We start from the raw sequence: 27,528 nt of genomic DNA, 5'->3' as shown, positions 1-27,528 counted from the left end.
ATAAAAAAAGGAATAATTATTTGCAAAAGAAAAATGGTATAAGTTTAGTGAGAAAAAGAAGAGGTAAAAATAAACTTCGTCAGTTTAAAGTTATTTTAAATTACTTATTAATCGAGAAGTGGTCACTATATGAATTTTCATTCATAAAAATTTAGTTTTGTATTTTCTTTAAACCTTTTCTTAATAATTGGTACCTGATTCTTACAAGAAACACAATCCATTTCTTGTGGACTTTTTTTTTAACAATATTAGTCAGAGAACGCGATGCTGATTAAATTGTATTTTTGGGGAAGGAAAGCATAAAAGAAAGTTACAGAGATGACAGAGGGAATAGAACCCCCTAACCATAATTAAATATATTTACAACTCATGAATATCAGATCTCATTTAATTTGGATTACATTAAAATAAGTATGTTATCTTAATAGAAAAACAAAAATTCATATAGTTTGAAATAAACACAAAATCCATTTTTCATGTAAGCAGTTTTGGGTTTGTATCCTGGCATTGCCTTTGAAAATTGTATTTAAAAATTAAAAATAAAACTATTGTAAAGTGATGTATATTATCCACATCATGACAAAACAAAATAAAAAGCCCTTCTGTAAAATTAACAGAGTTAAAAGAGAGACTCAAGAACATAGAAATAGTGAATGAGTAAATACTGATCCATATCTAATATTAATGAAAGTTGTTTGATTAAATATATTTTTGAGTTCTTTAAAAAAATGTGTGACTGATAAACAAAACACTGTTTTAAATTATTTTAAAAAAACAGTTGGAAATTATTACTGTAGACTAAATGTAATGCATAAAGAAAAAATTTATTAATCATTTTTAGGTGTTACTCGGAAAAAACCAACACTATTGTTAATACACTCCATCATTGAGTTAAAAAAGCGCAGTTATACAAAGTGAAGAATTCTCAACACAGTTTAGATTTACACGCTTTTTCTACATCATTTTTTCCACTTGATGTATTCATTTTTTGGATTTTCTTTGAGAAGATTTCCTTTGAGATGCTCTCCTGGCAGAAGCTCGTCTTTTAGAAGCTCTTCTTAACATTCCAACTGAAGAACACTTTTGCCGCAGTGTCATTCGCTTTTTGTTTTTCATAAATGGAAGCCCTAAGAAGAAGTATTCCCTAACTGAAGTATAGTTTCCTAGATACAGGTTTGCATGGACAATGTATACATTAGGGTCATCTTCTTCAGAATCTGAACCCTCTTCCATATGAAAAGAACTACTTTTCCAGTGTGATTTGCCTTGGCCCTTTCTAATTGGGCCTTTTATTGACTTTCTACTGGACTGTCTTCTAGACTGCCTTCTTGATTGCCGTCTTGATTGCCTTCTTGACTGTCTTCTTGCCGACTGCCTTCTAACAGATTGCCTCTTTATTGACCTAGATTGGCCAGTTACAGATTGTCTGTGGACAGATTTTGTAGAGAAAAGACTACATTTAGATCTCATGAGCACTTCAAGAGGCCAGGGTTTAAAATATACTTCAATAAAACCAGTTTCAAATGGAGGTATAATTATACGATCGGCAAATTTGAAGTAATGACTGTGTATCTCTTTAAGAGGCGTAAAAATTGGGGAATTGTAAGCATCTACTACTTCTTGTGGGAATTGATCTGAAAATGATGTATTTCTAATCAATTTTGCTTTATCTGGTACTCGGCCTGAATGGTCTTTCTTGACCGATTTCCTCCTCTCATCAGGTTTAATTTTGGCTTTACTCTCTGTTTTACTTTCTACTGCTTCTATTTTTGATTTCCTCTCTTTTGTCGACCTAACACTTTTGCAACTTACTACACTTTGTCGGCTTTGATTTCGATATGGATCATCAATCGCAAGTAATTCATCAACAGCACTTACAGCAGGCTGAAGCGCTGAACTTACTGCAGAATTAAGGCTCTGTTTGAAAGATACTGCTAGACTTGTGTGTACTTGACTATGCGGTGCCGGTGATAGTGAGGACATCTTTTGTTGTAAATTAAGACACAATCCTTCTTTCGCAAGAGACGGTTTTAAATAAAAGCTAAGTTCTGCTGCACATTGATTCTTTATCTAAAGAAAACAAATTGTCTTTAGTGAGGAGGAACCATGTCCATGTTTGTACTTAATATCTATCAACTTACAAGAAGTCCACATTTTGCTGTAAGTCCAAATCCTGTAGGCTTCATTTTAGCTAAGGCAAACTCTGGTGTAATTGTGTAAACTGGAATCACCCCTAAGCCTTGTATTTTTATTGGCACAAATGTTGTTTTGGTATAAAAGTCAATGAACTGTACGACCTAAATTATAAAAAAAGATATAAATAATGTAAGTTAATTTTGAACAGTACTGACATTTTTTAATCTTAAATGTCAAACATAATTGGATTTTCCCCCTTAAAAATCTAAAATGTCTAAACAGCCTTGGGCCATTAAGAATGGATTTATTTTGTGTTAAACACCATACATGTTGATGATAATTTGTCTGCATCTTCAATTTTTATAAAGAATTATAACAATTCCTACAATCTATTGTCTATGGAAATTTATTTCCTCATATGGAATTTTTAAATGTTATTGGAGATCATTTGTTTTGTTTGTTAATAAAACACGTTTAAAATTAAAATAACCCAAAATGAGCTCTTCGCGGGAAGGAATATCTCAAGATTTAGTGAGGGATCATATAAATACCCTGTAAGATTTTTGAATTTGTACTTTTCTCAGTTTTTATAAATTATTGTCTCTTTTATCTAACAGAATACAAGAACGCTCTTTTATAAACATTAATCGTGAAACAGCTTCCATCAAGAATTTAATATCCAAAAAAGAAAATCCTTCATACCCTGATATCACTAAAAGTACAGATCCTCCTGTGAACACTACCATTTCTGATAATTACTGTGATGAAAAAGACTCCAAATATCAGCACCTTTTGTCTGATTTTCCAAATCACTATTCAAGTGCTTATACTGACAAACTGAATGGTAACAATTCAAACTATCTAACTTTGATATATCTTATATAAATTGATTTTTAGAGGAAGAAGAAGAATCACACGATCCAGATGTGTTACGGCAGAAGTGGAATCAGGAAACAAAAGAAAAGAAGTGCAGGACTACAAAGGTAAAGCAGAACACAGAGAAAGTAAGAGCTTTCTTTGAAGATGACTGGAGACCGATATTTCCAAAGTGTAGTTCCATTGAATTAGGTCCACCTGGAGACACATCCCATAATTCTGATACAGATGAATAAAATGAATAAAAGTAAATATTCTTAGAAGTTATTCATGTGTCATCACTACTTTATATTTACCGTCAAAACATTTACCTATCCATATCATAAAAGCAATGAAATGAATCAAATCTATATGGCTTAATATCATTTCAGACTAGTTATTATAAATCCAACATATATTAAGCCTTATTAATCATAAATTATTTTAAAATGCAATATATTACTTTAAATATTTATGTTTAATATACTCACACAGTACCAGAATAATTAACTTACCTCGCCATCTTTTACTGGTTCAAACAAAATAGGGAATTTGATTATTTGTTCTGGCTCCATGAATATTCCTTTCCTAACTTTCACAAGTTTTTGATTTGCCTTTATTAACAAATGTTGTTAATTATTAAAATATTGGAAGACATGCGAAATAAAACAGTAAATTACCCGTATCATAGGTTGACCAGTGGGTACCCAAAAAACATCACTAGGGTTGAAAAGGCTATGTTGAAGCACGATATCCTTTCCTGAGGTGTTAAAAATGTCTATAGTTATCCGATGTTTGTCGCCAATAGCCGTCGGTGGAAACATAAAATTTTGAGGAGGAGCCATATTAGACATAATTATAAAATCTGGATTAGTGATTTTTCCAAGCACCAAAAGATTTAGTTCTTCATATCGTCTGTTATAAGAGAAATGTTTCGTTTAGCTTATTTCAGTTTATTATAATTAATTAAGGTTTTTAGTTGAGATAAAAAAGTCAATGGCACGAGCGGGATTCGAACCCACGATCTTTGGCTTGATACGCCGCTGCTCTACCACTTGAGCTATCGTGACCTCGATCCACTCGGACACCAACTTCCCATCTCAACCATACATTTGAATTTTCCCTCCTTTTTGCCATTTTTCAAATGTCATGTAATCGGATTGGATTCTCGACGACAAATGAAATGGCCACAGAGAGCTTTAATGAAGTATACTTCATTCCAAATTATTAAATTCACTAATTTCGTGGTCTGCTTGACCAATTAATATATTATAATTAATTAAGGTTTTTAGTTGAGATAAAAAAGTCAATGGCACGAGCGGGATTCGAACCCACGATCTTCGGCTTGATACGCTGCTGCTCTACCACTTAAGCTATCGTTACATCGATCCACTCGGACACCAACTTCCCATCTCAACCGCACCTTTGAATTTTCCCTCCTTTTTGCCATTTTTCAACCTTTTTTATCTCAACTAAAAACCTTAATTAATTATAATATATTAATTAGTCAAGCGTACCATGAAATTAGGGAATTTATTTCAATTTCTTAGTCAAGTATTTAGAAGAACTTAAATCATTTTTTATTCAATTTTAACGGTCATTACTAATCATCTAAAGACAAAAATGTATGAATGATTGAAACTCAACAATAATAGGCAAAAATCATAATCATACTGACTCCATGTGGTCTGTGGAGGTACCTTTAGTTTCGTATGTTTTGATCGTTTTGGTCTGCATATCTTCTCTAGTTTGGTCTATAAAATGTTTTGGAATTTCACCTTCAGCATTGGGTCTTGTACTAATGCATATCAGATACTGAAGATGTGAAATGTATACAATATTTTACAACCAAACCAGAGAGGATAAAATGATTGTGTGGAAATGATTACAAGATCACATTTTTGCTATACAGAATAGTATATGTTTATCATTTAAGAAAATATTATTAACCATAACAAATTTACTGTAATTATTGTCATGAATATGTGTAGATTAAATTGTAAAACAATTGAAATAATAAGGGATGCATACTTAAATTTCAAAATTTAAAAATAAATACAACTTACCGTGATGGAGGATCAGTGTCTACTTGGGATTCAATGAGACATTTAACATTGCATTTGAAGTTCTTTGGTTCATTCATCTTCACAAAATCCAAAAGTGCATAACTTATATCTTCTTTTTCAAGTATAACACTTTCAGGATCAACTTTAAATGATGGCGTTTCATTTAGCGTCATCCTTCTAGAGCCTTTTCTTTCTTCTCTTCCTTTAGTTTGCCCTTTTATAGATACTCTTTTGTCAGAACTCTTTTGTTTCACACTAGACCGTCTCATGGATTTTCTTTTAATAGAGCCCCTATTAGACTTTTTTGAAGTTTTGCTTGTGGCCGAATCATTTCTTTCCGTTTGTAAACTTTCTTTATGCTCTTCTTTATGTTTTGGTTTATTTGTAGTTGCCTTCATGCTCACTCTTTTTTGTTTTGATGAAGCCCTTCTAAGACTCTTGCGGTCACCGGGTTTTTTATTTTTTAGAGAACTTTTCCTGCTTTTCCTTCTAGAAGATTTTCTCCTTGAAGATTTTCTTCTTGATGACCCGAGCCTTTTAAACTTCTATAAGACAGAATAAATGTCAATAATTGAAAACTTTTTTTTTCTAAAGTTTCTGAATAGTAACACTTAATTATAATGGATTATATCTTTTTAGGCTTTCCATCTTGCCTAATTTATGAGATAATGGTGTTAGTTACTGAAGAATCCTAATTAAAATAACTTACTGTACTTGATTTAGATTTTAACCACTCTTCGAATAGTTCCTTTTCTAGTGCTCTCGCCTTTGTTTTTCTAGCAAAGCTCTCAATTTCATTAAATGGAGGTTCAGGCCTCATTATTAAGGAAATTTTGATTTCCTGATGTACAAAAACAAAAATTATTTTCAAAATTACTTTTATAAAGTTATATTAATCTTACTTCGTTTACTCCAATTGTTCCTTTACATGGTTCGACACTCAAAAATGGATGATTTGAAAAGAACTCAAAACGTGATTTCAAGTTGCACAATGGATGATGACTTGAACTTCTGCAGTAACAAATCGTCCCTGAAGATCGATTCGGACTTCTGTTCTATCAAGCAGCTCATAAATATTCAACGTATAAAATATATTTTAATTCAGAATACCTGAGATGTATTTTTGCAATGGAAAAAGAGTAATAAGGTGTTGGTTTTAAGACAACCTTCTGAGCAGAGAGTTCATAAAGTGTGTCAAAAACAACTGATTTTACGCCCAAAATTGTAAAAAATGTGTCTGTTGTAGTACAAAGCGGCGGTATGTTTGCTACCTTTTCTTCAGTTTGCACAGCATCTGCTGCCATGGTTACAGATTCTTCTAAGCTTTCGGTATCAGTTTGTTGTGCTATCGTCTGTGTGCCTTGGTTAAATGAAATCACCTCAGTTGTATCCTTTTAAAAATTGCATATTATGTAACAATTTTTTTTTTTTAAATTAAAGACATTACTGTGAGTTTTTGTTAGTTTACATCAAATATTATTATCTTAATTGATTTTTAAAATATTATTAGAGTATGCAAGTTTTTTGTTGTTTGACTATAAAGTTGTTTAGCACATTGCAAAAATCAGCAAATCAGATTTGAAGCTATTTTAAATATAAAATTTCAAATTTGAATTTTTTAAATTATATTTGTAGATGTGAGTAGGGCATTTGGTGGTGTGTTAAAAAGGAATGGAATTACAATTTTTTAATAATAACAATATTACCATCAATTCTTCATTTTTGGACCAATATAATTTGAAGTCTGAATTGTTTTGGTTCTCCTCTCTGTAGGTGTCTATGTTTGGAGCAATTGCAAATCGTTCGGCAGTTGTACATTTTAAAATAAAAGATCGAAAAACTGTACTTCCAGGTTCTTCCATTTGTTCAACCCCTGGTGAAAACAACAGCTCCAAGTCCAAAATTTCACCAGGTGCTATTACACCGAAACCATAATTTGGCTGGATCATGACCCACTAAAACAATCCACAAAATTTCAAATCATACTGATACAAAAATGTACAATTTATAAGATAAATAAATGACACCTTAGGTAGATTAATGAATCCATAATAAAGTGTAGCCAAGGTATTGTTTACTAAGTAAAATGGAGCAACTACTGTTTCATGTGTAAAGACTTTGTCAAATGAAATCATTTGAGGTTTAATCGAAAGGCCCATGCTTCTTGTCACTATTGCCATAACATGAATTTCAATCGGTGGTCCTGTCAATTCAGGCTCAGTAGATGTAATGAAGAGTGGAAAATCCAATACATTTGTATTACAGTCGAGAAATTTTTTAGCATCATGTACAAATGTAGATCTATCAAATGAAATGAAAATAAATTAAAATAATTTAAGTTAAGAAAGTAACAGTTAAAAAAGTATTTAAAAATCAGTCACTTTAAAGCAAGACGAACAAGAATCGGCATTGACTTCCCTTTAGGTATCACCGGAGAGCCAAACGGGATATGGACATGTTTCATTAATTCCTTTGGAATCTTTATATTTAGTGTCATTGCTTTTTTTCCAATATTTGTAATGACAAACTTGTTCTGCTGAACACCATCACTCAAAAGAACAACTTGAAAATCTAATACAGTCGGTTCAACAAGAAGAGGTGTAAATTGTATAAAAGCTTCTAACTTCAATATCTGAAACATAACAGAAATAAAAAATTGTTACCATCCCATTATTATTAATTATTATAATTTTTTGCAATACTTCTTCTTTCTGGAAGTTTTCTGTGAAAAATGTTAACGTCCATTCATCTTTCATTTCTCTAAAATTTTTGATGTTCATTTTTATAAAACCGATAGGTATGCTCATGCGGCACTGTTCATTTATAGTGATCACTTTTTCTTTGTATATTTTATCAAAATTTTGCACTGCAATTTCACTTTCTTCTTTGAGAGTTTGATAGTAGTTGTCCTGCTCTTCTTCACCCAAGCATTCTTCAGTCATTTCCTCTTTCTCTAAATCCATTTGGTTATCACAAATTATTTCATTATTGACAAGATTCCTTTTAACAATTTTAGGACATATGACGAATGGATATTTGAAATTTTCTTTGACTTCTTCTTCCTCTACAAATTCATCTTCACTCTGTGCAATTACTAAAATAATGAAATCACATTTTAGCAATAAAATATAAGTTAAATTCTGAGTTTCTCATTATCTACTCTTTATTTAGTTGTTTAGAAAAAATATAAAATAAACAAGTGAAATATAAAATTGTTAAATTTTCAAATATAAGCCAACCAAAATGTAGCATATTTAATTATTATGTCAACTGTGTAACTATCTTTACCAATAGGCTTTGGCGGAGTAAGAACAGATGTTATTGTCATATCACAATGTACTTTTCCTTTATTTGTAATAATAAGATTTCTAATAGGAATCTCATCAGTCCAATATTTTGTACATTTGAAGCTTCATTAAAAATTAATGTGTTAGAAAAACAAGTTTATTGAAAAGGAATCTATATAAGAAATATTCACCTTATTGAATTTGTATTGATAGAAATAATCGGTTCAACAGGAATACATTTTATTTGAAATGAAAACATTTTCCAATTTTGCTCTCCATATCTTGTGTAATATATGACATCACTTTCTAAATGTCTTGTAGATTTTTGGGGCCTGAATGTGACTTTTAACACTATTGGAACTGTAGGTTGTGCATAAAATATTGTCCATGGATCTACCTAAAACACAATTTTTGACTTAATCAAGGAAGGCCTATGAGTTTTTATAATAACTACCTCAATGAGCATTGGGTCAAATTGTTGTGTTTTGAATTTAATGTTTAATGGCTTGCAGTATCTTTTACATCCACCATTATTTATTATTTTCACAGTTTTTTGGTATATTTGGCCAGGGACAAATTCCTAGAAGAAATACTGTTATTAGTATTATGCCGCATGGTGTACTTTTTTTAATCATGTGACAGATTACATTGAAATACACTATAGCAGGGGTGATATTCATTGTTGGGTCCTGCGGTGGCTCTTGCTTTAAAAATTGATTGGCTGTTCGAAAAAATTTTCTTTCCATTCTCAATTCTTTCCATTTCTTGAAACATTCTAATAGTTCTGGATCTAATACAGAAATGGGTGGTGGTTCAACATAAGAAGCTGAACCCATCTGAAAAATAAATGTTATGAATATGTTTCTGAACATAGTATGTAGTGAGTCTACATTTCATTTACCAATGAAAACAATGAAATTTCACTTTGTGTTTTTTTTGGCATTGCATGAGCATTTTTCAGTTTACTATTTCTCTTTATACTATGTCTTTTCATGCTTTGTCTCTTTGTACTTTGTCTCTTACTACTTTGCCTCTTTGTACTTTGCCTTTTTGTACTTTGCCTCTTTGTGCTTTGTCTTTTTGTACTTTGTCTTTTCATACTCTTTCTTTTCATCGATTTCCTGCTAGACCTTCTTTTCATACCAACCATAAATTCCTCATTGTCAACTTCTTCCTCTTCATTTTTTTCGTCTGTCTCTCTGTCAATATCACTTGGCCTAAACGATGTAACTCGCCTTACACCACGTTTCTTTTTTTTACCAACTTCTGCTTCCGAATGGGGTGCTGTGTCAGGTTTTTCCTCCTCTTCTGGCAATTCATGACAAGATGCCTCTTCTACAATAGGCAATTCTTGTACAGGTGGCTCTGGTTCCACAACAGGTTTTGTCCTTGGTTTTGGCTTTGGCTTTGGCTTAGAAGGGGGTAGTGATGCAAGAAATCTTTCCATCCATTCAATATCCTGCTCGATTTGAATTTTTTTCAATCTTTTAAACTCTGCTTGTTGGTTTCTGCAAAATATGTAACACTTTTAATTATTTACATTTAATGTAGATAAATCCTTGACTAACACTTTATAATATATATGTATTACCTATATATTATTTAAAATATTAACAATGAATAATTATTTAACGTATTTACAAATGCATCTGGTATAAGTCATCTGCCATTCCCCTAAGTTCTTCAGGAGGGCAATTCAATTTAAGCGCCATACCCTCAATAAACTTTTTCTTTCTTATTTGTTCTGTTTTCTCCTTTTCATGCTTATGACATTTAAATTCGTTTCCAGTTTGTTCCATTACTCTCTAAAACATAAAGCACACTTGTTGTTCTCACCACACAATGATGATAGAGAAAGTGAGTGAGTAAGGGAAAGAGAAAGAGGTAAAAAGATAGATAGATAGATAGATAGATAGATAGATAGATAGATAGATAGATAGATAGATAGATAGATAGATAGATAGATAGATAGATAGATAGATAGATANAGAGAGAGAGAGAGAGAGAGAGAGAGAGAGAGAGAGAGTGAGAGAGAGAGAGTGAGAGAGAGAGAGAGAGAGAGAAAGTTAGGTTACCTTACAAGACAAGCATATATAAATAAATAGATGTTGACAGCTGGATGGATAGAGAATGAGAATAATAGAGGACAAATAAATAATAAAATAGAAGAAAAGGAAAGTGAATTTAGATAAAAAATAATCTTTTATGAAAAGTATACAGCCACAACTTGCAAACTCAAACATCATAGCAAAACAATAGAAAATACCCAGCGAAATTGACACAATCAATAAATACAGAAATATTTAATAATAAGTAAGTCATTTATGATCAATATAAATGAACCATAATAATAAATAATCAAAACACTCACCCAAAAATAAAAACAAAATTTGTATAAAACACAGTTTTTTCACTAGCCTTACACATTTTACAAGCAGGGACATCATTGGTCTTGGTGACTATATGTGCAAAACAGGGATTGGTTTTAATTTTTTAAAAACATGTTTTCCTGGTGAAATGTATGCTATAATCAAGCTCTAATTAAACATGAATTTTTTATATTGTTCAGAAATAGATAGTAAATATTTTGTATAATAATATTTTTTAAAGCAAAGAGAATTTTTTTAAATTAATGCATCATTACTTTTCTAATGAAACACATCAGATTTTCATATTAGCCACGTTTACAGTTCTTGGTTCGAATTTCACCATTGCCCTTGAATAATTAAATATACAATTCTGTGAGATTTTTTCATAATTCAACTATATCAAATTCATCACCTAACATTAAATAATACATTAACAAAATTTTGGCCTTGAAGAAAATACATTAGGAGATTTAAACAAATGGGTGATAGTAGACTAAATTGAATAAAATGCCAGAAAATGTTTTTTATTGCTTACTCCTTGTAGCAGATATCTCTATATTTACTTTGATTGGTAGTACTCAGTTTTTCATTTAATAAACATTTCTGTCATCAGTATGAACTACTTCTTCCCCTTCGGTTAAAACGCTTGTTTTTCATTTTACGTTTTTGGGTGGTTTGATTCATCACACTTTCAAAAATCAAATGTACCAATCCTACCATGCATACGTTTCAAAAATTTTTAATTAGCCAATCTCTAGAAAGTAGAACGTAACAGAGTTGTGAATTTTTAAAATTATTTGAAGATTTTCCAATGTTTCAAATTTTATAGGTTTATACCAGCGAAACGGCCATCAGTTTTTTTTACTAAATTTCCCTCCTATTTCCCAGTTGATTGCTGAAATATGGGACTCCATAAGAAAATTTTATGTACTCCACAGTTTTCTCCCTTACATGTGAATCTTTTATATATTTCTTTTTAATCTAGATAAATAAAATGTTATATTTATGGTACTCATACATATTTACAAGTTATATAAGCATATAGATATCCACCTGTTGATGTCAATTTTTTTTTTTGTATTGTACAAATTGTACTAGTTTAGTTTGTATCTAAGTATATGGTATCATTAAGTGTAATCGGGGTATAATAAATATTGGGTGGGTGAGTGTGTATGAGTATAAGTTTTTTTTTTTGGTTTCAGGGAAAAAGTCAAACTTTCAAAATATAAATGTATTTTATTTTTAATCGAAAAATAATTTCCTTTGTTTTCTATAAAACACATTTATATAACTTTCTGTTAGCATTTCTGGAGGGTTCTCCTTCAAAAATTACCCAATTTGTAAAGGGTTGTCTAGAGCAAAAAAGTAAAAATTGGAAAGGGGTAAGGTCTGGAGTATGTTGCACTTGTTGCCAGCCTTAACCCGGCGATTTTACTGTGAGAGTGCAGCTGTGTGGCACCTGGCATTGTCTTGGGTGAAACGCGACGTTGCATCTATTAACTGGGGATGTTTTTCCTTCAACGCTGACCCAAGACGTTCCAGCTGCGCACAGTGTACCTCTGCCCTACGGGTTTGATTGTGTAGTAACAGTTCCCAATAAATAAATTACAAACCAATCAAGCCAAGACTTTACGAGTGGACAATACTGGTCTTGACATCGACGATGGTGTTTCATCTTTATTTCAAACGATCCTTCCATGTTTAATATTTTAGTAAAAGATTCCCCAGTGGTCAAATAGGAAATAAATCCTTTGGGTTTATTATATTCAGATGTGTAATGCAACAGCTATGTGGTCTTCCTTGTTCCTGAGAGACAATTCATGGAGCACCCATGAATCGAACTGCTCAATGCAACCCAGAGATCAGATTCTTCTTTCTACTGTTGTGCGATACACCTGAAATCTCACCTTCAATACCACTAATAAGTTACAATTAATTAAGGTTTTCAGTTGAGATAAAAAAGTCAATGGCATGAACGGGATTCGAACCCACGATCTTCGGCTTGATACGCCGCTGCTCTACCACTTGAGCTATTGTGACCTCGATCCACTCGGACACCAACCTCCCATCTCAACCACACCTTTTGAATTTTCCCTCCTTTTTGCCATTTTTCAATTCGAATCCCGCTCGTGCCATTGACTTTTTTATCTCAACTGAAAACCTTAATTAATTGTAAGATATTAATTGGTCAAGCGGACCACAAAACTAGTGAATTTAACCATTAAAAAGTTGACGCTTTTAAGATTGTTAGGCATTCCACATCGATACTGGTCTTTGATTCGTCAGTCTCCATAATGAAAAGGTCGGACAACTTTCAATTACTACTATACGACAGTAAATTCGACATAAATGTTGATAGGCAACCGCTGCCCTATTTCTAGGATTCAGCCTCTTCCCAAGGCATGCTATGGCCTACCCCTAAGTGCAAGGTGTCTTCAGGAACATTTATGTTGCACAAACGCAATACTCTCTTCACTCAACAACAGTGAGATTCCATAGACACTTATTTCCATCCATCACTTATTTCCACATCCAAATTCATACGTGCAAACAGATTTTGGTACACATTATTAGGAGCTTTCATTTTCCCTTCTGACTTGATTATCAAGCTCATTGGTGGACTTCACCGTCTCTTTATTAATTCCTATTATTAATCTAATAACTTGTACCACGAAATCTCCTGCCTGTCCCCCTCGGCCAGAAATCGCGGTAATCTGCATAGGGCATGTTTTAAAATTTTTCTTTTACAGTCTAGATGTAAAATGTAATGAAATCCGCAGCCATACAGCAGTTTGATGTGGTCTCGATTTACAGCATATTTTTTCTTGAGGAGAGAAGAGTTTTTAATTAATATTTTTGTGCTTTCTCCATCTCTTAAACTACTAACTATGTAAATAAATTATACATATTATATATATTATATATATACAATATTAAACAATAGCTAGCCTAATGGAGAAAAACCGAATTCTCTATCTGAGCCCAATCATAACTTTCATGAACTTAGCGCAATATTGTTGCTTCTATGTCAGTTACATCCTCGTGTTTCATATGTTTTCTTGTCCAATACTAGCCTTTGTTTTTCTGGTGGCCAGCTTGGGTAAATTTTCTTTAGCAGTTCGCTGAGCGTCTTGTACTGGGTGTGGTGGAAAAGATGTCTTATCCCAATTCTCGTCACATCTTCGGCATACTGCATGGGTTGGACAGGCGAAATCTGTGCTAGATTAGTTGTTTCCATTGCCATTCAGGAACCGGAAAAGCCAACCGTGGATGACATACACAGTTATATTGTTGGGTATGCCATTTGTGCCACTGGTCCATCGAGTTTCATCACAGCCCTGTATTTATGATCTCTTTTTTTGTCTCCTTAGGGTCGTTATCAATACAAGGTACGATTTGTATTTATCTGATTGGTAGATCTTTTGTTTAAATTTGGGTCCGTCGTTTGATATTGATACGGTACGCTTTGGTCGACCTTAAACTTTGGGACTGAGCTAGAATATTTTTGCCTTTCGTATTTAGCCTGTCAAGAGTATGTGGCCACGGGAGGAACATGATTTCGTTTAGTGCTGTTCCATCCATGATCAACTTGCTTCAGATTGAACCTGCCCTAGGTCACATACTGGGTTCGTCTGCACTCGCGAGTTTTTATGTTACTCAACGTGTTTCTGCTTTGCACTATCTTTAGTGGGGAATAGTTCAACACGCGTTTGTGTGATTAAAAAAAAACAAAAAACGCTCACGTAGACCGACCCGACAGTGACCCAGTACCGGTTAACGTATCAAATTTTGTACCTGATTGCTAAAACTTATCTATCAATGTTGGGTAAAGCTGAGACGTTCCACGATCTCTGCTAATAATAAACTAATTTAACCCTTTTGTTCGTATTTATTATTTTGTTCTTGATTTTGACTTTCAAATTTTTTCTTCATTATAGCTTATACGAATAAAGTTTGGCGTTTGTTTAACGATAGCTTTAATTTCTTTCTACGATTCGGCAACTTCCTTCAACTATTTCCGTTTTAGCGTCTATTTTTTTTTCTCTCCTGTGACTGAACGATACAGGTCGTCCAAATTTTAGGTTTATGCATGCTAATTGCTACAGTTGGTTTTAAGATGTAACGAAATATTTATTATTTTCAAGTCAAAAAATATTTGAACTTTATCGAACATTTTAGCTAGCATTGCCCTTAACATCTGAAGTAAGAACCAACTGTTTTTCTTACAGATGAAAAATTCATTATTATTAACTGTCAAAATCCCTTGTTACTCAAACTTTTACACACATCATAACTAAAATGAGATTGAAGAATAAAAAATTGCCTGACGCCTTAAAACTTATAGAAGACATCAAGGTATTACTAAAACCTCTGGATATATCACATAAGCTAAAAGACTATGTCATTCTAAGAATGCTTTTCGAGTTGACCAACCTGATCAAAACATATAGTGAAATCGCGGCTTATTTCAGAAAAGAATTATGCCTTTTAAGACTAGCAATAAAAAATTTCGACCAAAACGGCGAAATGGGCATCAGAGTCGAGGCTGAAAATCTGAAGAACAGACTGGACAGAGTCATCTCATGGAAAATGGCCATTTTACGCAAAGGGCAGGAAGTTCTCGGAAGCCAAAGAAAACTCCTTTTATGCTGCATCGACGATGGTATTAGAATTGTCGTGACCGAAAAGCCCATTAACATTGTCTACAAGATGTCCGAAGCCAGGAATTTAAAAAACAAGATGGTGAACCTACTTAAGACGGCGGATCAGGTTTACAAACCTCAAGTCACTTCCATCGTCGATGGCATCGTGACCATTCTTTCTCTAGACGGTCTGTCTGCGCTAAAGTTGAACGAAGACCTACTGAATTTGGCAGCAATGATTAAAAACAAATCGGAACGCCAACACATAACTGCCCTAATGAATGGAATCTTGGAGAGCATACCGTTCCTGTACTCAGTAGCCGCCATTAAAAGAGTAAGTATGGCCCATCCCTCAAACTAAACCTACTAACTTTTACTTAATACCAACTTTTATTTCGACTAGGTTTTTAAACAAATCCGAAATTATTTTTAATAGGATAAAGTTTGAATAGTAATGTTTTATATATACTAAAAAATAAAATAATAAACATTAGCATAATTTTAATAACTAGTTTTAAACTCCTTTCCTTTAAAGAGCTTAAATGTTAGTCCTTGGAAATAAATAAAAGCTTGTGCCTGTGACTGTAAAAACTTTTTAATTCAAGGAAATCAATGATCAAAAGAAAGAAGTGCATAAATACCAAAAAGAGTATGCTTCACGTTTGCCTAAATAGACAGACTATTTTTTATTACTTTAAAATTACATATGACAAAATAGCCAACATATCAGATGTTTAAAAGGCCTATTTTTTCGATTTTTTCACGACAAATTTGTCTTTTAAATACATACCTGATCACAATCAAAAATTCACAGTCCTGAAAATGGTAAAATCCGGAATGTTAAGGATAAACAGTTCGAAGAAATCCCTCCTACACCACGGTGAAAAGCCCATTATAGCCCCAGACTCTTTGAAAATCGCCGCCCGGATCGAGAACGTAATAAAAAATGTTGATATGAATCCAAGGCTGAGGGATTACATATATCGCCTTATCAAAGATCTCCAAAATCTCATCATGACGCACCTCGAACTAGCGCCTTATTTTAGAAAAGAATTGACAGAGCTGAGACTGGCTCTGAAGCACTTGGAAGAAAGGGGAGAGGCCCAGCTACGGAAGAAAGCCGATCAGACCAAGCAGAGGCTGGACAATGTAAACGCGAGGAAAATGGTCCTTATCAAAAGGGAGAATGAGACTCAGGAGGAAAGGCAGAAAATGTTTTTCACCTGCATCGACGAAGGTATCAGGATGTCAGTGACGGAGCGCCAAGTCAATCTCGCAGCGCACATAAACGAGGCCAAAAATATAAAGAAGGAAATCCAGCTCATACAGAAAACCCTCCAGGGCTCAAATGTCACTCCCAAAACGAAAAAGGTCCTTTTGGAAGTGACAAACGAAATCTCGAGAATGTTCGCCATCGACGGTATCACGGCGATGAAGCTAAAAAATGACGTCCACGAAATCAAAGACATGGTGAGCAGGGGGAAACAAGCTGAAGCGGATTTAGAATCCAAGCTCAAGCTCCTCAAAGTCAAAGTGGAAAAGCTGAGCAAGGAGTCAGGGGCAAGAAGAGTAAGAAATATTGGCCATTAATTAAAACCTTGTAGTTGTATTAGACCCAAATTTAAGGGAGTCTTGGACTTTGTGCGATTTTAATTTATAAAACAATAGTCAACTGTAATGCACAGTTACAGTCTTTATGAATCGCCCTAGTCATCATTGTACTATAGACATCGTTATTTTTATGTTATAATTTAAATAATCTTCATTTTTGTACTTATAAAATTTGACCAATCTAAACTTCAATTTGTTTTTATTTTTCAGGACGATACAGAAAAGGCGCTAAACGATATTTATAGGACCATGCTTTATTTGGACAGGCAGGCAGATTTGTACAGTAAGCCGCATGCTTACCTGCCTCCTCCGAAAGGGGCGACGAATTAGGTTCTAGTCCTATAAATATAAAAATACCTTGATTTTCTTCAGTTCCTCCATTTTCTTCTTAGTGCTCTCTTGTATTGTCTGTGCCTTTAACCTACGTTCTCTAGCCAATTGGTGTCTGTAGTTAAGCTTCGAGCGTTTGGTTAAGACGAACGCGTCATCCGGTGGGAACTGGACTTCTTGTTTTGCCTTCCAAAAATAAACATAATTTATTAAAAAAATATCAATTTAATGCATTTTTCTTTGCTCCTGTGTGAAATTACATTAACCTTTAAGAGGTAATTAAACTAATTAACTATTTAACTCCCCCCTTAGTAAACAAGAGTGATTCGTAGGATCGTTTGAAAAAATATGTATCCTATTTATAAAAATAATGATTTAAAATAAATTTTAAAATTGATCTTAAGTATGTGTATATTAAATCCAAATAAAAATATCAATTTACATAGGACAAATGAGGCAGGAACTCATATGAACTCATTAATGTTTACGGATTATAATCATTTATTTGATTTTATATTAAGTTGCAGAAAGAATGTTCAAGAATTAAAGACTATTGCATTATAGCTTGTAATTTTTTTCACTGTCATAGCACTAACACTAATGCCTGGGGACGTCGGTGGCCGCAACGGTTTAGGCGTTCACACGGCGCTCATCACTAAGGTAAAGGTCCCGGGTTCGAATCTAGCGGCCCTTCATTGGATCCCGACATACTTACAAATGGGCTTTTTTTTTCAAAAACACCGGCATGCCGATGGGGATATAACATCTGCTGTTGCGAACCCTCTTTAAAAAAACACTAATGCCATCGCTGCATTCGCAGGACAGTTGCCAGGAGAAACCAGCTAATGCTGACACTCAGTGTGAGGGATTTAGAGGCAAGGAGATTTCGAGGTCATCTCGAATAAGGCGGTCTCAGGATAGGCATTAAGGTTAGGAAGAAACTTTGGAATCGGGAATGAATCTGTTCGTTGACAAAAGGAACGTTGAGGTTGTTGTGGATTGTGAGGTTAGTGAGGTAATAAGTAATTATGACAATTTGTAGATCTACTCTTATGTCCAAATTGGTCGCAATAAACAGTAAAAGGTTGGTTTAGTGCTGACGGTCAACACGGATTTCAGTCCTTGAAGTCTTCGTGGTCATCCAAGTCTTCTGTTAAGTTGTTTCTTAAGTCTAAGAATAAGATTCCACCTTAGTATGCTGTCTAAGTATAGTATGCTCTTGTTGACGTATAGTTACGTACTGAGTCTTCATTTAGTCTTGCCTTTCACTTTTTGCACCGGTCTTTGTGAGCTCAAGATGTTTCTGGATCTTGGAGGTAGCTTGGTTAGGATTAGAGTTAGAGGACAAAATTGCGGTACCCTCGCCTAGGTGGTAATGATGATTTTAGGGTCTGCAGGTGGATCAGCACCCTAAAATGGATGATATAAAGATGGGACCAAGAATGTTGCCTTGTGGGTCGCCGGCTTGTATCGGTCTGATTTCCGAGAACTAGTTGCCACAGCTCACCCTGAAGCAGCTGTCGGTTAGGTAGGATTTCAGGATAAGATAATAAGGAGTGGGTAGGAAGCGTTTTATCTTGGTGCCAGGCCCTATCAAAAGCCTTTGCTAATCTAGGACCGTACAAGATGTATTAAAAAATATCAAAAGTTTGTTTTTGACAATATTTATTAATAAAAAAGTCTTTTTCAGTCAATCGACTAGAACTTAGAGAATAGAAGGAAATCATAGATAGTGAGATTTTTATTATGAGAGGTTTAGATGCTCCCAACTCACAAGGGAAGGCTATGAATGAGGGATGGCTGGTTTCATCGTAAGATTTTTTTTTTTTTGAGGGGGTCACTCTCAACACGACTGCAACACTTATGCAGAAAACAAACACTTAGAGCCCTAAAGATGATCTCAATAAAGATCGAAACGTTGGCATTATAAAGAAAATGTTTTTCTGAAACCTACATCACACCAGACCGCATCTCACGATTTCTGAATAATTAGTAACACTTTTTGTTCGCTTAAAAATTTATAATTCCACTGGATTTTGAATAACATTATCACAATCCATATATGTATTTAGTGGTCATAATTGACCGTATTATTTTAATTAATTATACTATTTATCTAAGATCGCTGAATCTTTTGCTGAAATTATAGCCTTTCACGATAACCGAATCTTCGACGAAAGATGATGTATTACGGAGATTTGGAGTGCATTTAGTTTTTGTAAACTAAAGTGTTTACCCCCAGTTCATGTATGTATTTATGCAAAATGGATTGTTAAACGTATCAGTCGACAGGTTAAATTATATAGCAAACGTTCAAGAGAAACGAAGATCAGGGAGATTTAGTATCTCACAGTAATAGCAACACCGACAAAATGTTAATGTATTAATAGGTAAAGATATGAAAATAACACTGCTTTTATGAATTGCCTATGAAGCTAATGGTATTTGTCATATGCTATATCTAAAAAATTATTGTATTTTTTTCCTAATTACATAATGCTAGTGCATCTTACCGCTGGAACTGATGGTTCCTTCTGTACTTGTGTTTCGTCCGTTGTTTTTAAATACTCATTGATCGGTTCCATCTCCGCTTTTTCCATTGCAATTCTCAATTCAAATTCTGAAAGAGTTTCTATGAGCGGACCAGGCCTGGGATGAAAGAAGAACATTATTATAATCATTACATTAGAAAATTTATAACTTTATATAGGTCCTAATTACTTTTTTTTCTGCAAATAGTTCTTGAACTGTTCTTCGGCGGAGGCTGCGGAATTTGTCTTGTACGCCATCCTCTTCAGCGTGTGCCAAATCGACTTTTCCTCTTTCCACAAACGCCGGATCCCTTCGGCTTTTTGATTCTCCCCCTTGGCCGTGTCCTGATTGCAGGAAGTCAAGGTCCATCTTTCTCCCTCTGGAAAGAATTGGATTATGTCTGTTATATACTTAACAGAACATTCCCAGAAACAGCTTAGTCTATTTTTGTAAATATTTATAACCAAGCCTATATTTATTTTATTCGGAATTTCATAATTTTCCTATAAAATAAATGGTATTAGATATCTTATAGAAGTCCTTTGTGATGTTTTAATTTTTCAAAGAAAAATACCTCAATTTATTAAATATTGAGTACACATGACTTAGTCGGTAATTTTTAAAGAAAACAATACGTTTTAACAAAAACAAATCTGTAATTGAAGCTTGTTTAGAATCAATTGTCGAATTAAGTGTTTTGAAGAATCTTTGGAAATGTGGTCGGCATTTTACAATTTTTGTCGAGGGTCCGTCGGTTCTCGCTTTATCCAGGGACTCAGAGATGGCGCGTAGTGGCATTGTGTAGTCTTTGGAAGATCTCGAACAAAAGGCAGATTATGTTCTTAAACGTTAGTAATTGAACGGCGAATCTATTTTGTTTGCGTCTATTGAAGAGATGGAAGAAGAGACACCTTCGATTAAAAAACCACCACGAATATAATCGTCGAGTGCTTTGGAAATCAAAAAAGGCAGGTTTTGATTTTGCCTCACACCGGACGAGATAATTTTTCGTATGTATGTATGTGAAAATGCACGTTTATCTCACAGCTGTGTCTTTTTACAAAAATAAACTACAGATCTATCTTGAAAATTTCCAGTAAAAAAACAACGTAAAACGGTTTAGACTTGTTTAATTACTAAAAATTACTTTCAACCAGTATACACAAAACTGAAATTTACAAAAGAATTTTTTTTTCACTGAATACTCGGGCCTAAAATACGAAGATATAGTATCACCATAGAAAGGGCTATGTTTCAAGCGGATAAAAACAACTTTTGAAAAGTGAAAAGAAATGATAAATGGGTAAGTAACTTGGTTTTATAGGCGTGCAAGACTTGTAAGATCACCGTTATTTCTTGTTCCAGCGCTTGAAACTTGGACGCCTTTTAACTACTAAAATAATACAGATGCAGTAAAATAAATTGGCTCACCGATATTTTTCCTCTTCGATGGATGCATTTTCTTCCGGAGTTAGCCTAAAAGATTTTAACAACACTAATTATAATGTCAACTGATTGTAATAACTCGTTTGTTTTCTACCAGCGACTGAAGAAATTTGGAGATTATAAAGTAAGTTGTATTTTTGTTAACAGTGCTACTTTTTTATATATAAATATATATACACATGACGTTCTCACTCCACTGGAATCACGCCTGATATCGCGAGTGTCGAGTGTCTTTGACCTTTTTTGACATTTGTACGTTTTCGATCGCGTATAGTCCGGTTTCCTTAGTAAACAAACATTTCTCATTATGTACATATGTAATCATTCGAGAGCAGACGTTTAGTGGTGTATGTTTTAAAAAAGTCAAAAGATACTTTAGTTAAGAAATGAAAGGACAAGAGACAAACTACGATTTGATAATACAACAGTTCATAGTGTACCCAGTAAGTATTCAATTTATAATTCAATTAAAGCTAAATTTACAATCCTTAAAATTCAAAGAATATATTATAAACAAAACACATTTATCATTTAAAATTTAAGTTGGAACATGTCTTACACGAGATTCTGTGGTGTTCTTTTGACCAAGAAGAACCACGAAATTCTTCAAATTTCAAGAGAAAATTTCAAAAGTTCTGTACAATTTACTTATAATTACTATTTATGTTTTGATTACATTTAGTGTCCTAAAATTTACTAATAAACAATTACGAATGCATAAATTATTATGTTTCGATTATTAATGAATAAAATAAAACGAAATTAACGTATTAATTAAATTTACAATACAATTTTTTTTCTAAATCGTGACAGAATCGTAAAAAAAGAAATGAATAAAATGTAAATAAAAACACGGTCTCATTCATATTTCTCTTAAGAAATGGCACATTGAGTATTGAACGTTCTCAACACGCCACTCAACAGTGACACGTCTATACAGAAAATACACACTTTTAGCCCTGAAGATGATCTCAATAAAGATCGAAACGTTGGCACGATAAAGAAAATGTTCTTCTATACTTACGACACACCAGACCGCACCTCACGATCTCTAAATAATCATTACATTACACAATTTAAAAGACTTATTCATATAAAGGAAAATTTTATAAAGGCTTTCTTTTATTGTACAATTAATCGTTGTATTAGTAAGGTTCAGTTTGTTGATTGCTTTTGGGTCCGTCTAGGCTCGCAAGTTTATGATTTTACTTACATAAACTGCAGTTCGAATGACGTTTATCAAAACGCCCGATTCTCAGTGGATTCAAACACAATTATGTCGAGTTTATGGAGTTTTTAGAGAGGAGTTCTTGTTTGTACTGATTTGTGTCATTAAATAAATTACTTGCTTTTTTATGGTTTTTAAAATAGAATAAATAGAAAGCTACATGTGTTTTGGAACTGGAAGTCACTGAAGTCAGTAATACTGCTTTAAAAATTAACATAAATCTCTCGAATTATCTGAATCACTGCGTTTTAAAATATATAGGATTTTTATGTAGTACAAATATGAGTTGAATACAAGAAAAGCCCATTTTGCAGGAAAACGAAGAACTTCCGAATTAGTAACGAGGGGTTGAAAATATCTCAAAGATGCAGTCCACACATGCCAAGATCATGAACAATCGCAAGGTCATCTCGAACGAAGACGAGTTCGCTACATACGGTGAGCACGTTGCCAACCAGTTGAGAAAGCTCAAAAAAGACAAGAGGTCCCTTTGCGTTGCAATGTTCGAGATAGACAAAATACTCTACGAAACCGTTATGAAGGATTGCGCCAAAAAAGTGGAAAAAATAGAAATTTGATACAAATTCACCGAAAATAACAAGTCACTGTATTAGTTCTTTGTTGTAGAATGTATTCAAAAATAGTAAAATATTAAAAACAAAATTTAAAAAAAAGACGGTGGATGAACAGTTTCGTTTCAATTTGAAAATTAATTTTTTACATTAGTACTTTTAAAAAAATCGTAAAAATTTTAACTTTGACACGAATATAAACCACATAGTTATGGTATACGCCAATAACAAACAAAATATATTTTTTCTGTTTAAAAAGAAAACTAGTTATGACTGAACCTGTCATTTTTCTTTCAAGTTGGAGCAAATTATGTAATTAACATTTTTTTTTGTTTATATAATTTCCCAATCGATATCGATTTTCTCAAAGCAATACCAGCGTTTATAAATTCCAATTCAAAATTTGTACCCGTACATCAAGAAGATTATTTCAGGGAGAAAAACAAGACTGACGGGGTTCCGAAGTAAAAACCCTTGCAACAAATTTGAAAAACAAAGCGATTAATTTCGCCAATATACGAGTTGGGTTAGAAGATTTAAATCATGTTGAAAACTCTTGAGCTGTTGAAAAACACATAAATAACGGATAACAACCCTTAAAAACAGTGGATTTAATAAAAACTATTTTTTTAGACAAACCAGTTTTCTATTCAATGTCTTTTAAGACGATTATTAAATAATCATAATTAAAATAAAGTTGTTACACTACTTTCAATAGGAAGTTTGATAAAGTGCAAGTTTTCTTTTAAAAGAATAAAATCACGATCGTCATAGTCGAACAATTTATAAATTTAAATTAATACTAAAAAGAAATTTGTGTAAATAGAATCTTTATCCTTAAAACGTACGTTTTCAAGAGGAAAACATTTTCAGGGAAATCAAGACCGTACAGGCAGCTGGATTTAAAGAAAAACAAAATATTCAATTGAGATGGAAAAAACGAAAGACGAATACGACATATACGGAGAGCACATCGCGATTCAAATGAGGAAGCTGGCGGACAGGCGGGCTACCGCAATCGCCAGGTTCAAAATCGACCAGATCCTTTTCCATGCCATGATGGACGAGTACATTAACAAAGGGGAGGAGAGTAAAAACAACGAAGCACGAGAAAGAAGGAAAAAGGTGGAGCCTGCGGAGCATAAGTGATGTTGCAAGACGTGTTGAAAACCAGCCCAAAACAAACATTATGACAATGCTGTTTTTATTAAAATAAAACATCTCAAAACTAAATTAAACAGAGATAATAAACTTTAGACTTCATTATGTCCATGAATTTATACAACGCAGTATTTAAAAAATTTCTTATGTTATATTTTTAAAAGTTCAATTGCAACGACATTTATTTAATATGTATAAATTGGCGGATGTGATTGTTTTCTGTCGCTTTTCTAAGTATGAAGTTGTTTCAGAGGAGTGCAGTTTTCAATCTGACCAGTCAAAAACATTCAAATATCGATTATTAACGTGATAATATTCCAATCGAAAATATGAAAAATGTCGATTTTTTCTTACAGTAGGTCGGGTTTTTTGATCCCCCCTTGTTAGGTAGTGTATGTCCGACAGTGATAAAGCATCTTACAAGAAAAAACTAAGAATACTAGGCGGATCAAAAATAATAAAGATTAAAAATCTATCGATTTTATATTATCGTTTTCCTTTACCGGCTGTAAAGATAAAACAGCTTAAACCAGAGCAAGAAATAATATTTATTAAATGATCGTCATCTTTAATTTCATAAGATAAAAAATACGAAATTGCCTACATGAGGAAAATATTTTCAGGGTAATGAACGCGCAAATATCAGGATTAGAAAATGGACGATCGGCAGTTGGAACGGCCTGGCAGCCGGAAACTGCAGAAACTGGAAGAGATCCTGACCATTATGAAAGAGCTCCAAGAAATTCTCACAGTGGAAAAGGACGAGTTCGATATTTACGGAGAGCACGTTGCCGCCCAGCTAAGGAGCATTTCAGATAAAAAAGCCGTCGCCTTGGCCAGACGTAAAATTGACGATGTCCTGTTCGCCGCTGTGATGGGAGAATACAACTGGAAAAACATAGGGGGAAAATAAACTGTTCCTCAGTCTCGTCCGTTCGAGAATGAACTATCGCCCTGTCATACCGTTGTTTTCGCCATTAACTATAAATATAATTATTTGAACCAACCTTGTTTCTATCTATTATGTTTTAAAGAATGCTCTGAAGAAGAATTTATTGTATAAGCTATTGCTACATTTTATTTACAACAACGCTTAAAAGTTAAAAAGTCCGACACTAAATGTGTAATACTAAACAAAATCTCTAAATTTACATTCTTCAAACTTAATGAACCAGGCTTTTCATTCGGCTACTTAGAGATTAAGCTGATACTTTAAGATCTAGGTTAGTTTTACCTTTATATAACCTAAGAGTACAAGAAACCCCATATTTTCAGGATACATCAAAGGCAGGAATGGCATTATTGATATAAACTAAAGAAGAATGTCACCGAAAAAAAGCGAACTGGAGGAGACGGATGCCGAAAAGGTGCCACTCCGGCAGGTCAGAAGGACGTTGGCCGTCCACATGGATAAGGAAAAGGAAAGGTACTTTGAGTGGTGCAAAGGTAAGCAGAAAGACGATTGCTCTGAATGCGAGGGTTATAAAACGTCTAAGAAACATAATAAATATTGGGATTCGAAAAGCAAGGAAAAGCAAGAAAAAAAAGACAACTGCGCGTGCAGGGGTGTCCACAACGGGGGCCACAGGAGGCACCTCCGTCTCTCGTCTCCTGACATGGATCACAAGTTTGGCAAAAACGACATCGATCGGATAGTCGAAAACGCTGTCATCGAGTGGGATTACTTCAAGAACAAAAAGAAATCCATGCTCGACACGTTGGGAACACACAAGGAAAAGGCGCACAAGACTGAAAGTAAACCTAAGACGTCCAACGAAAAAACACAAATAAGAGAGCCGACTGGGAAATATTTAGAGAAAAGTACAAAATCGAACAGAAAGCTAAGCAGGGACGAAAATGACATTTACGGTGAGCATATAGCCATGCAACTCAGGAAGTTGAAGAATCCTAAGACTGTTGCCTTAGCCCGACTAAAAATAGACAAAGTGATTTACAACGCTTCCATCGGTAACAGGAAATGGACACACAAACAATTAGAAAAAATTATTGAATATCGGAAACGAAATAGTCCTCCCAACAAAATGACCGAATCGAGCCATACAGTGGCAAAAAGTATTAAAAAATAGTTTTTTAATCCCTTATTCTACACCATACGTTTTACATGTTTTATCATTGTTTAACTAATAAAACTCTAATCAACCATATATTTGTTACTTGGTAAAACCGTTTTTATTCGAACAATTCGACCTCGGAGGAAATCGTTTGAGCGTTGAATAAACGGGCTTGCCAGTATGCCGGCAGTATGCCCAGGTGTGCCATGAAATCGCGCTTTATGGAAAAACGTCCCCTTCTTAAAGGCATGGCATCCGAAATACACATGGCCACTGAATTGTACAAAAATAACAAATTAAAAAACGTATATATACTGAAACAACAAAACGCTAACAATGCTCCGGGCATAAATTTATTTATTAAATTCTAACAAGATGACAAAAATATTATTTTGCAATTGAACGGCTCATCCGAACCTAATCATATTCAAGCATGTTCATATAATAAAGTCCTAATCCACCCAACACCAATAAGATAGCTATAGCCGCCGTACCATATAAAATCTTTTGTTCTCTTGTCATACCAGTAGCACGACCGTTCTTCTTTTTTGATGAAGTAGAAGGCTTGTTACGATCTTGACTTTTTCCCAATTCTTTGCTTTTATCATACGCATTATTATTAGATCGTCCCAAAACGTCAAAGAAGGAAGACTTAGAGGGTTCTGATTTCGCACTGGTACTGGATTTAGCTTCCATATCAGCTTTTCTTAACGAAGTCGAACTAACTGGTTTCCCATCCTTGCAAACTATCTTACTTTTTTTATCTTGTTGGCCTGCGTTTTCTCTGCTGGCATAGGTTTTTGGCGAACGATCCCCATTAGGTTTCGGCCCTAGACCTTTGTCCTTACAAACAGGTTTACCCCGGGCGTCAGTTCCCCCTCGAGACTTCGGAGGTTCATTCTTGTCTCTGCCAATCGACTTATTACTCTGCTCTTCGATTTGCGCACGTGAATCAATTTCTTCTTTTGGTTTCTGTGCTTGACTCTTGTCTTTACAAATAATCTTTTTTCGCTTTTGATCTAGTTGAGATGTAGCATCACCAATGAATTGTGACGTTCGCTCGATTTCTCCTTTATGCCTCGGGGGTTCATTATTTTCCTTGTAATTATGTATTTCATCTGCTTGTGAAGGCGTTTGTCCTATTAACTGAGAATTTATTTCTCCCTTAGGTCGTTCACTCTTGTCCTTACAAACTGACTTGTCTTTGTGGTGTGGTTGAG

At 33.9% G+C, this 27,528-nt stretch overlaps 4 protein-coding genes across 10 annotated transcripts; 3 read left to right on the top strand and 1 right to left on the bottom strand.

The window, feature by feature from the left end:
• Positions 1 to 808: 808 nt before the first annotated feature.
• On the bottom strand, positions 809 to 20,296 carry LOC106670130. Its single transcript, XM_014400200.2, has 21 exons — positions 20,019 to 20,296; positions 19,811 to 19,946; positions 17,325 to 17,483; positions 9,986 to 10,149; positions 9,246 to 9,852; positions 8,992 to 9,180; positions 8,799 to 8,924; positions 8,536 to 8,741; positions 8,346 to 8,467; positions 7,760 to 8,151; positions 7,439 to 7,689; positions 7,085 to 7,358; positions 6,764 to 7,012; positions 6,168 to 6,448; positions 5,960 to 6,107; positions 5,767 to 5,898; positions 5,058 to 5,602; positions 3,672 to 3,906; positions 3,507 to 3,605; positions 2,142 to 2,297; positions 809 to 2,070 (listed from the first exon to the last, which is right to left on the bottom strand). The coding sequence occupies exons 1-21, from the start codon at positions 20,084 to 20,086 to the stop codon at positions 982 to 984; spliced, it is 5,628 nt and encodes a 1,875-aa protein (XP_014255686.2). The 5' UTR covers positions 20,087 to 20,296; the 3' UTR covers positions 809 to 981.
• LOC106670131 lies at positions 2,115 to 3,279 on the top strand. The gene is made up of 3 exons (XM_014400201.1): positions 2,115 to 2,690; positions 2,754 to 2,980; positions 3,034 to 3,279. The coding sequence occupies exons 1-3, from the start codon at positions 2,632 to 2,634 to the stop codon at positions 3,246 to 3,248; spliced, it is 501 nt and encodes a 166-aa protein (XP_014255687.1). The 5' UTR covers positions 2,115 to 2,631; the 3' UTR covers positions 3,249 to 3,279.
• LOC106670110 lies at positions 14,923 to 17,338 on the top strand. Of its 2 annotated transcripts, none has more exons than XM_014400161.2 (2): positions 14,923 to 15,690; positions 17,178 to 17,338. In XM_014400161.2, the coding sequence occupies exons 1-2, from the start codon at positions 15,013 to 15,015 to the stop codon at positions 17,295 to 17,297; spliced, it is 798 nt and encodes a 265-aa protein (XP_014255647.1). In that variant the 5' UTR covers positions 14,923 to 15,012; the 3' UTR covers positions 17,298 to 17,338. The 2 variants fall into 2 exon arrangements, with proteins under 2 accessions (XP_014255647.1, XP_014255646.1); XM_014400160.2 differs by lacking the exon at positions 14,923 to 15,690 and adding an exon at positions 16,072 to 16,925.
• Positions 20,297 to 20,441: 145 nt separating the features above from the next.
• LOC106670112 lies at positions 20,442 to 26,401 on the top strand. 6 transcript variants are annotated; one of them, XM_014400162.2, is made up of 4 exons: positions 20,442 to 21,132; positions 21,195 to 21,399; positions 22,818 to 22,941; positions 25,512 to 26,401. In XM_014400162.2, exon 4 carries the CDS (start codon positions 25,559 to 25,561, stop codon positions 26,321 to 26,323), a length of 765 nt encoding a protein of 254 aa, XP_014255648.1. In that variant the 5' UTR covers positions 20,442 to 21,132; positions 21,195 to 21,399; positions 22,818 to 22,941; positions 25,512 to 25,558; the 3' UTR covers positions 26,324 to 26,401. The 6 variants fall into 6 exon arrangements, 4 of the variants coding, with proteins under 4 accessions (XP_014255648.1, XP_014255649.1, XP_014255650.1 ...); XR_001341031.2 differs by lacking the exon at positions 25,512 to 26,401 and adding an exon at positions 24,860 to 25,236 and having other exon boundaries at positions 20,457 to 21,132; XR_001341030.2 differs by lacking the exon at positions 25,512 to 26,401 and adding an exon at positions 23,949 to 24,341 and having other exon boundaries at positions 20,457 to 21,132.
• Positions 26,402 to 27,528: the final 1,127 nt, after the last annotated feature.

Source organism: Cimex lectularius, unplaced genomic scaffold, assembly GCF_000648675.2.
Source record: "Cimex lectularius strain Harlan isolate CLEC.00 unplaced genomic scaffold, Clec_2.1 scaffold40, whole genome shotgun sequence".
NCBI lineage: Eukaryota > Metazoa > Arthropoda > Insecta > Hemiptera > Cimicidae > Cimex > Cimex lectularius.
This window is presented reverse-complemented; position numbering and strand designations above follow the sequence as displayed.

Excerpts from the sequence above, each read along its gene's own strand:
- LOC106670130 (XM_014400200.2), bottom strand. The coding sequence starts at position 20,086 with ATGGCGTACAAGACAAATTCCGCAGCCTCCGCCGAAGAACAGTTCAAG. Across the intron at positions 7,690-7,759 it reads AAAACTTCCAGAAAGAAGAA|ATATTGAAGTTAGAAGCTTT; the intron begins GTATTGCAAAAA and ends GTTATGTTTCAG. Across the intron at positions 3,907-5,057 it reads GACACTGATCCTCCATCACG|ACGATATGAAGAACTAAATC; the intron begins GTAAGTTGTATT and ends CTCTTATAACAG.
- LOC106670110 (XM_014400160.2), top strand. The coding sequence starts at position 16,179 with ATGGTAAAATCCGGAATGTTAAGGATAAACAGTTCGAAGAAATCCCTC. Across the intron at positions 16,926-17,177 it reads AGGAGTCAGGGGCAAGAAGA|GACGATACAGAAAAGGCGCT; the intron begins GTAAGAAATATT and ends TTTATTTTTCAG.
- LOC106670131 (XM_014400201.1), top strand. The coding sequence starts at position 2,632 with ATGAGCTCTTCGCGGGAAGGAATATCTCAAGATTTAGTGAGGGATCAT. Across the intron at positions 2,691-2,753 it reads AGGGATCATATAAATACCCT|AATACAAGAACGCTCTTTTA; the intron begins GTAAGATTTTTG and ends TTTATCTAACAG. Across the intron at positions 2,981-3,033 it reads TTATACTGACAAACTGAATG|AGGAAGAAGAAGAATCACAC; the intron begins GTAACAATTCAA and ends ATTGATTTTTAG.
- LOC106670112 (XM_014400162.2), top strand. The coding sequence starts at position 25,559 with ATGTCACCGAAAAAAAGCGAACTGGAGGAGACGGATGCCGAAAAGGTG.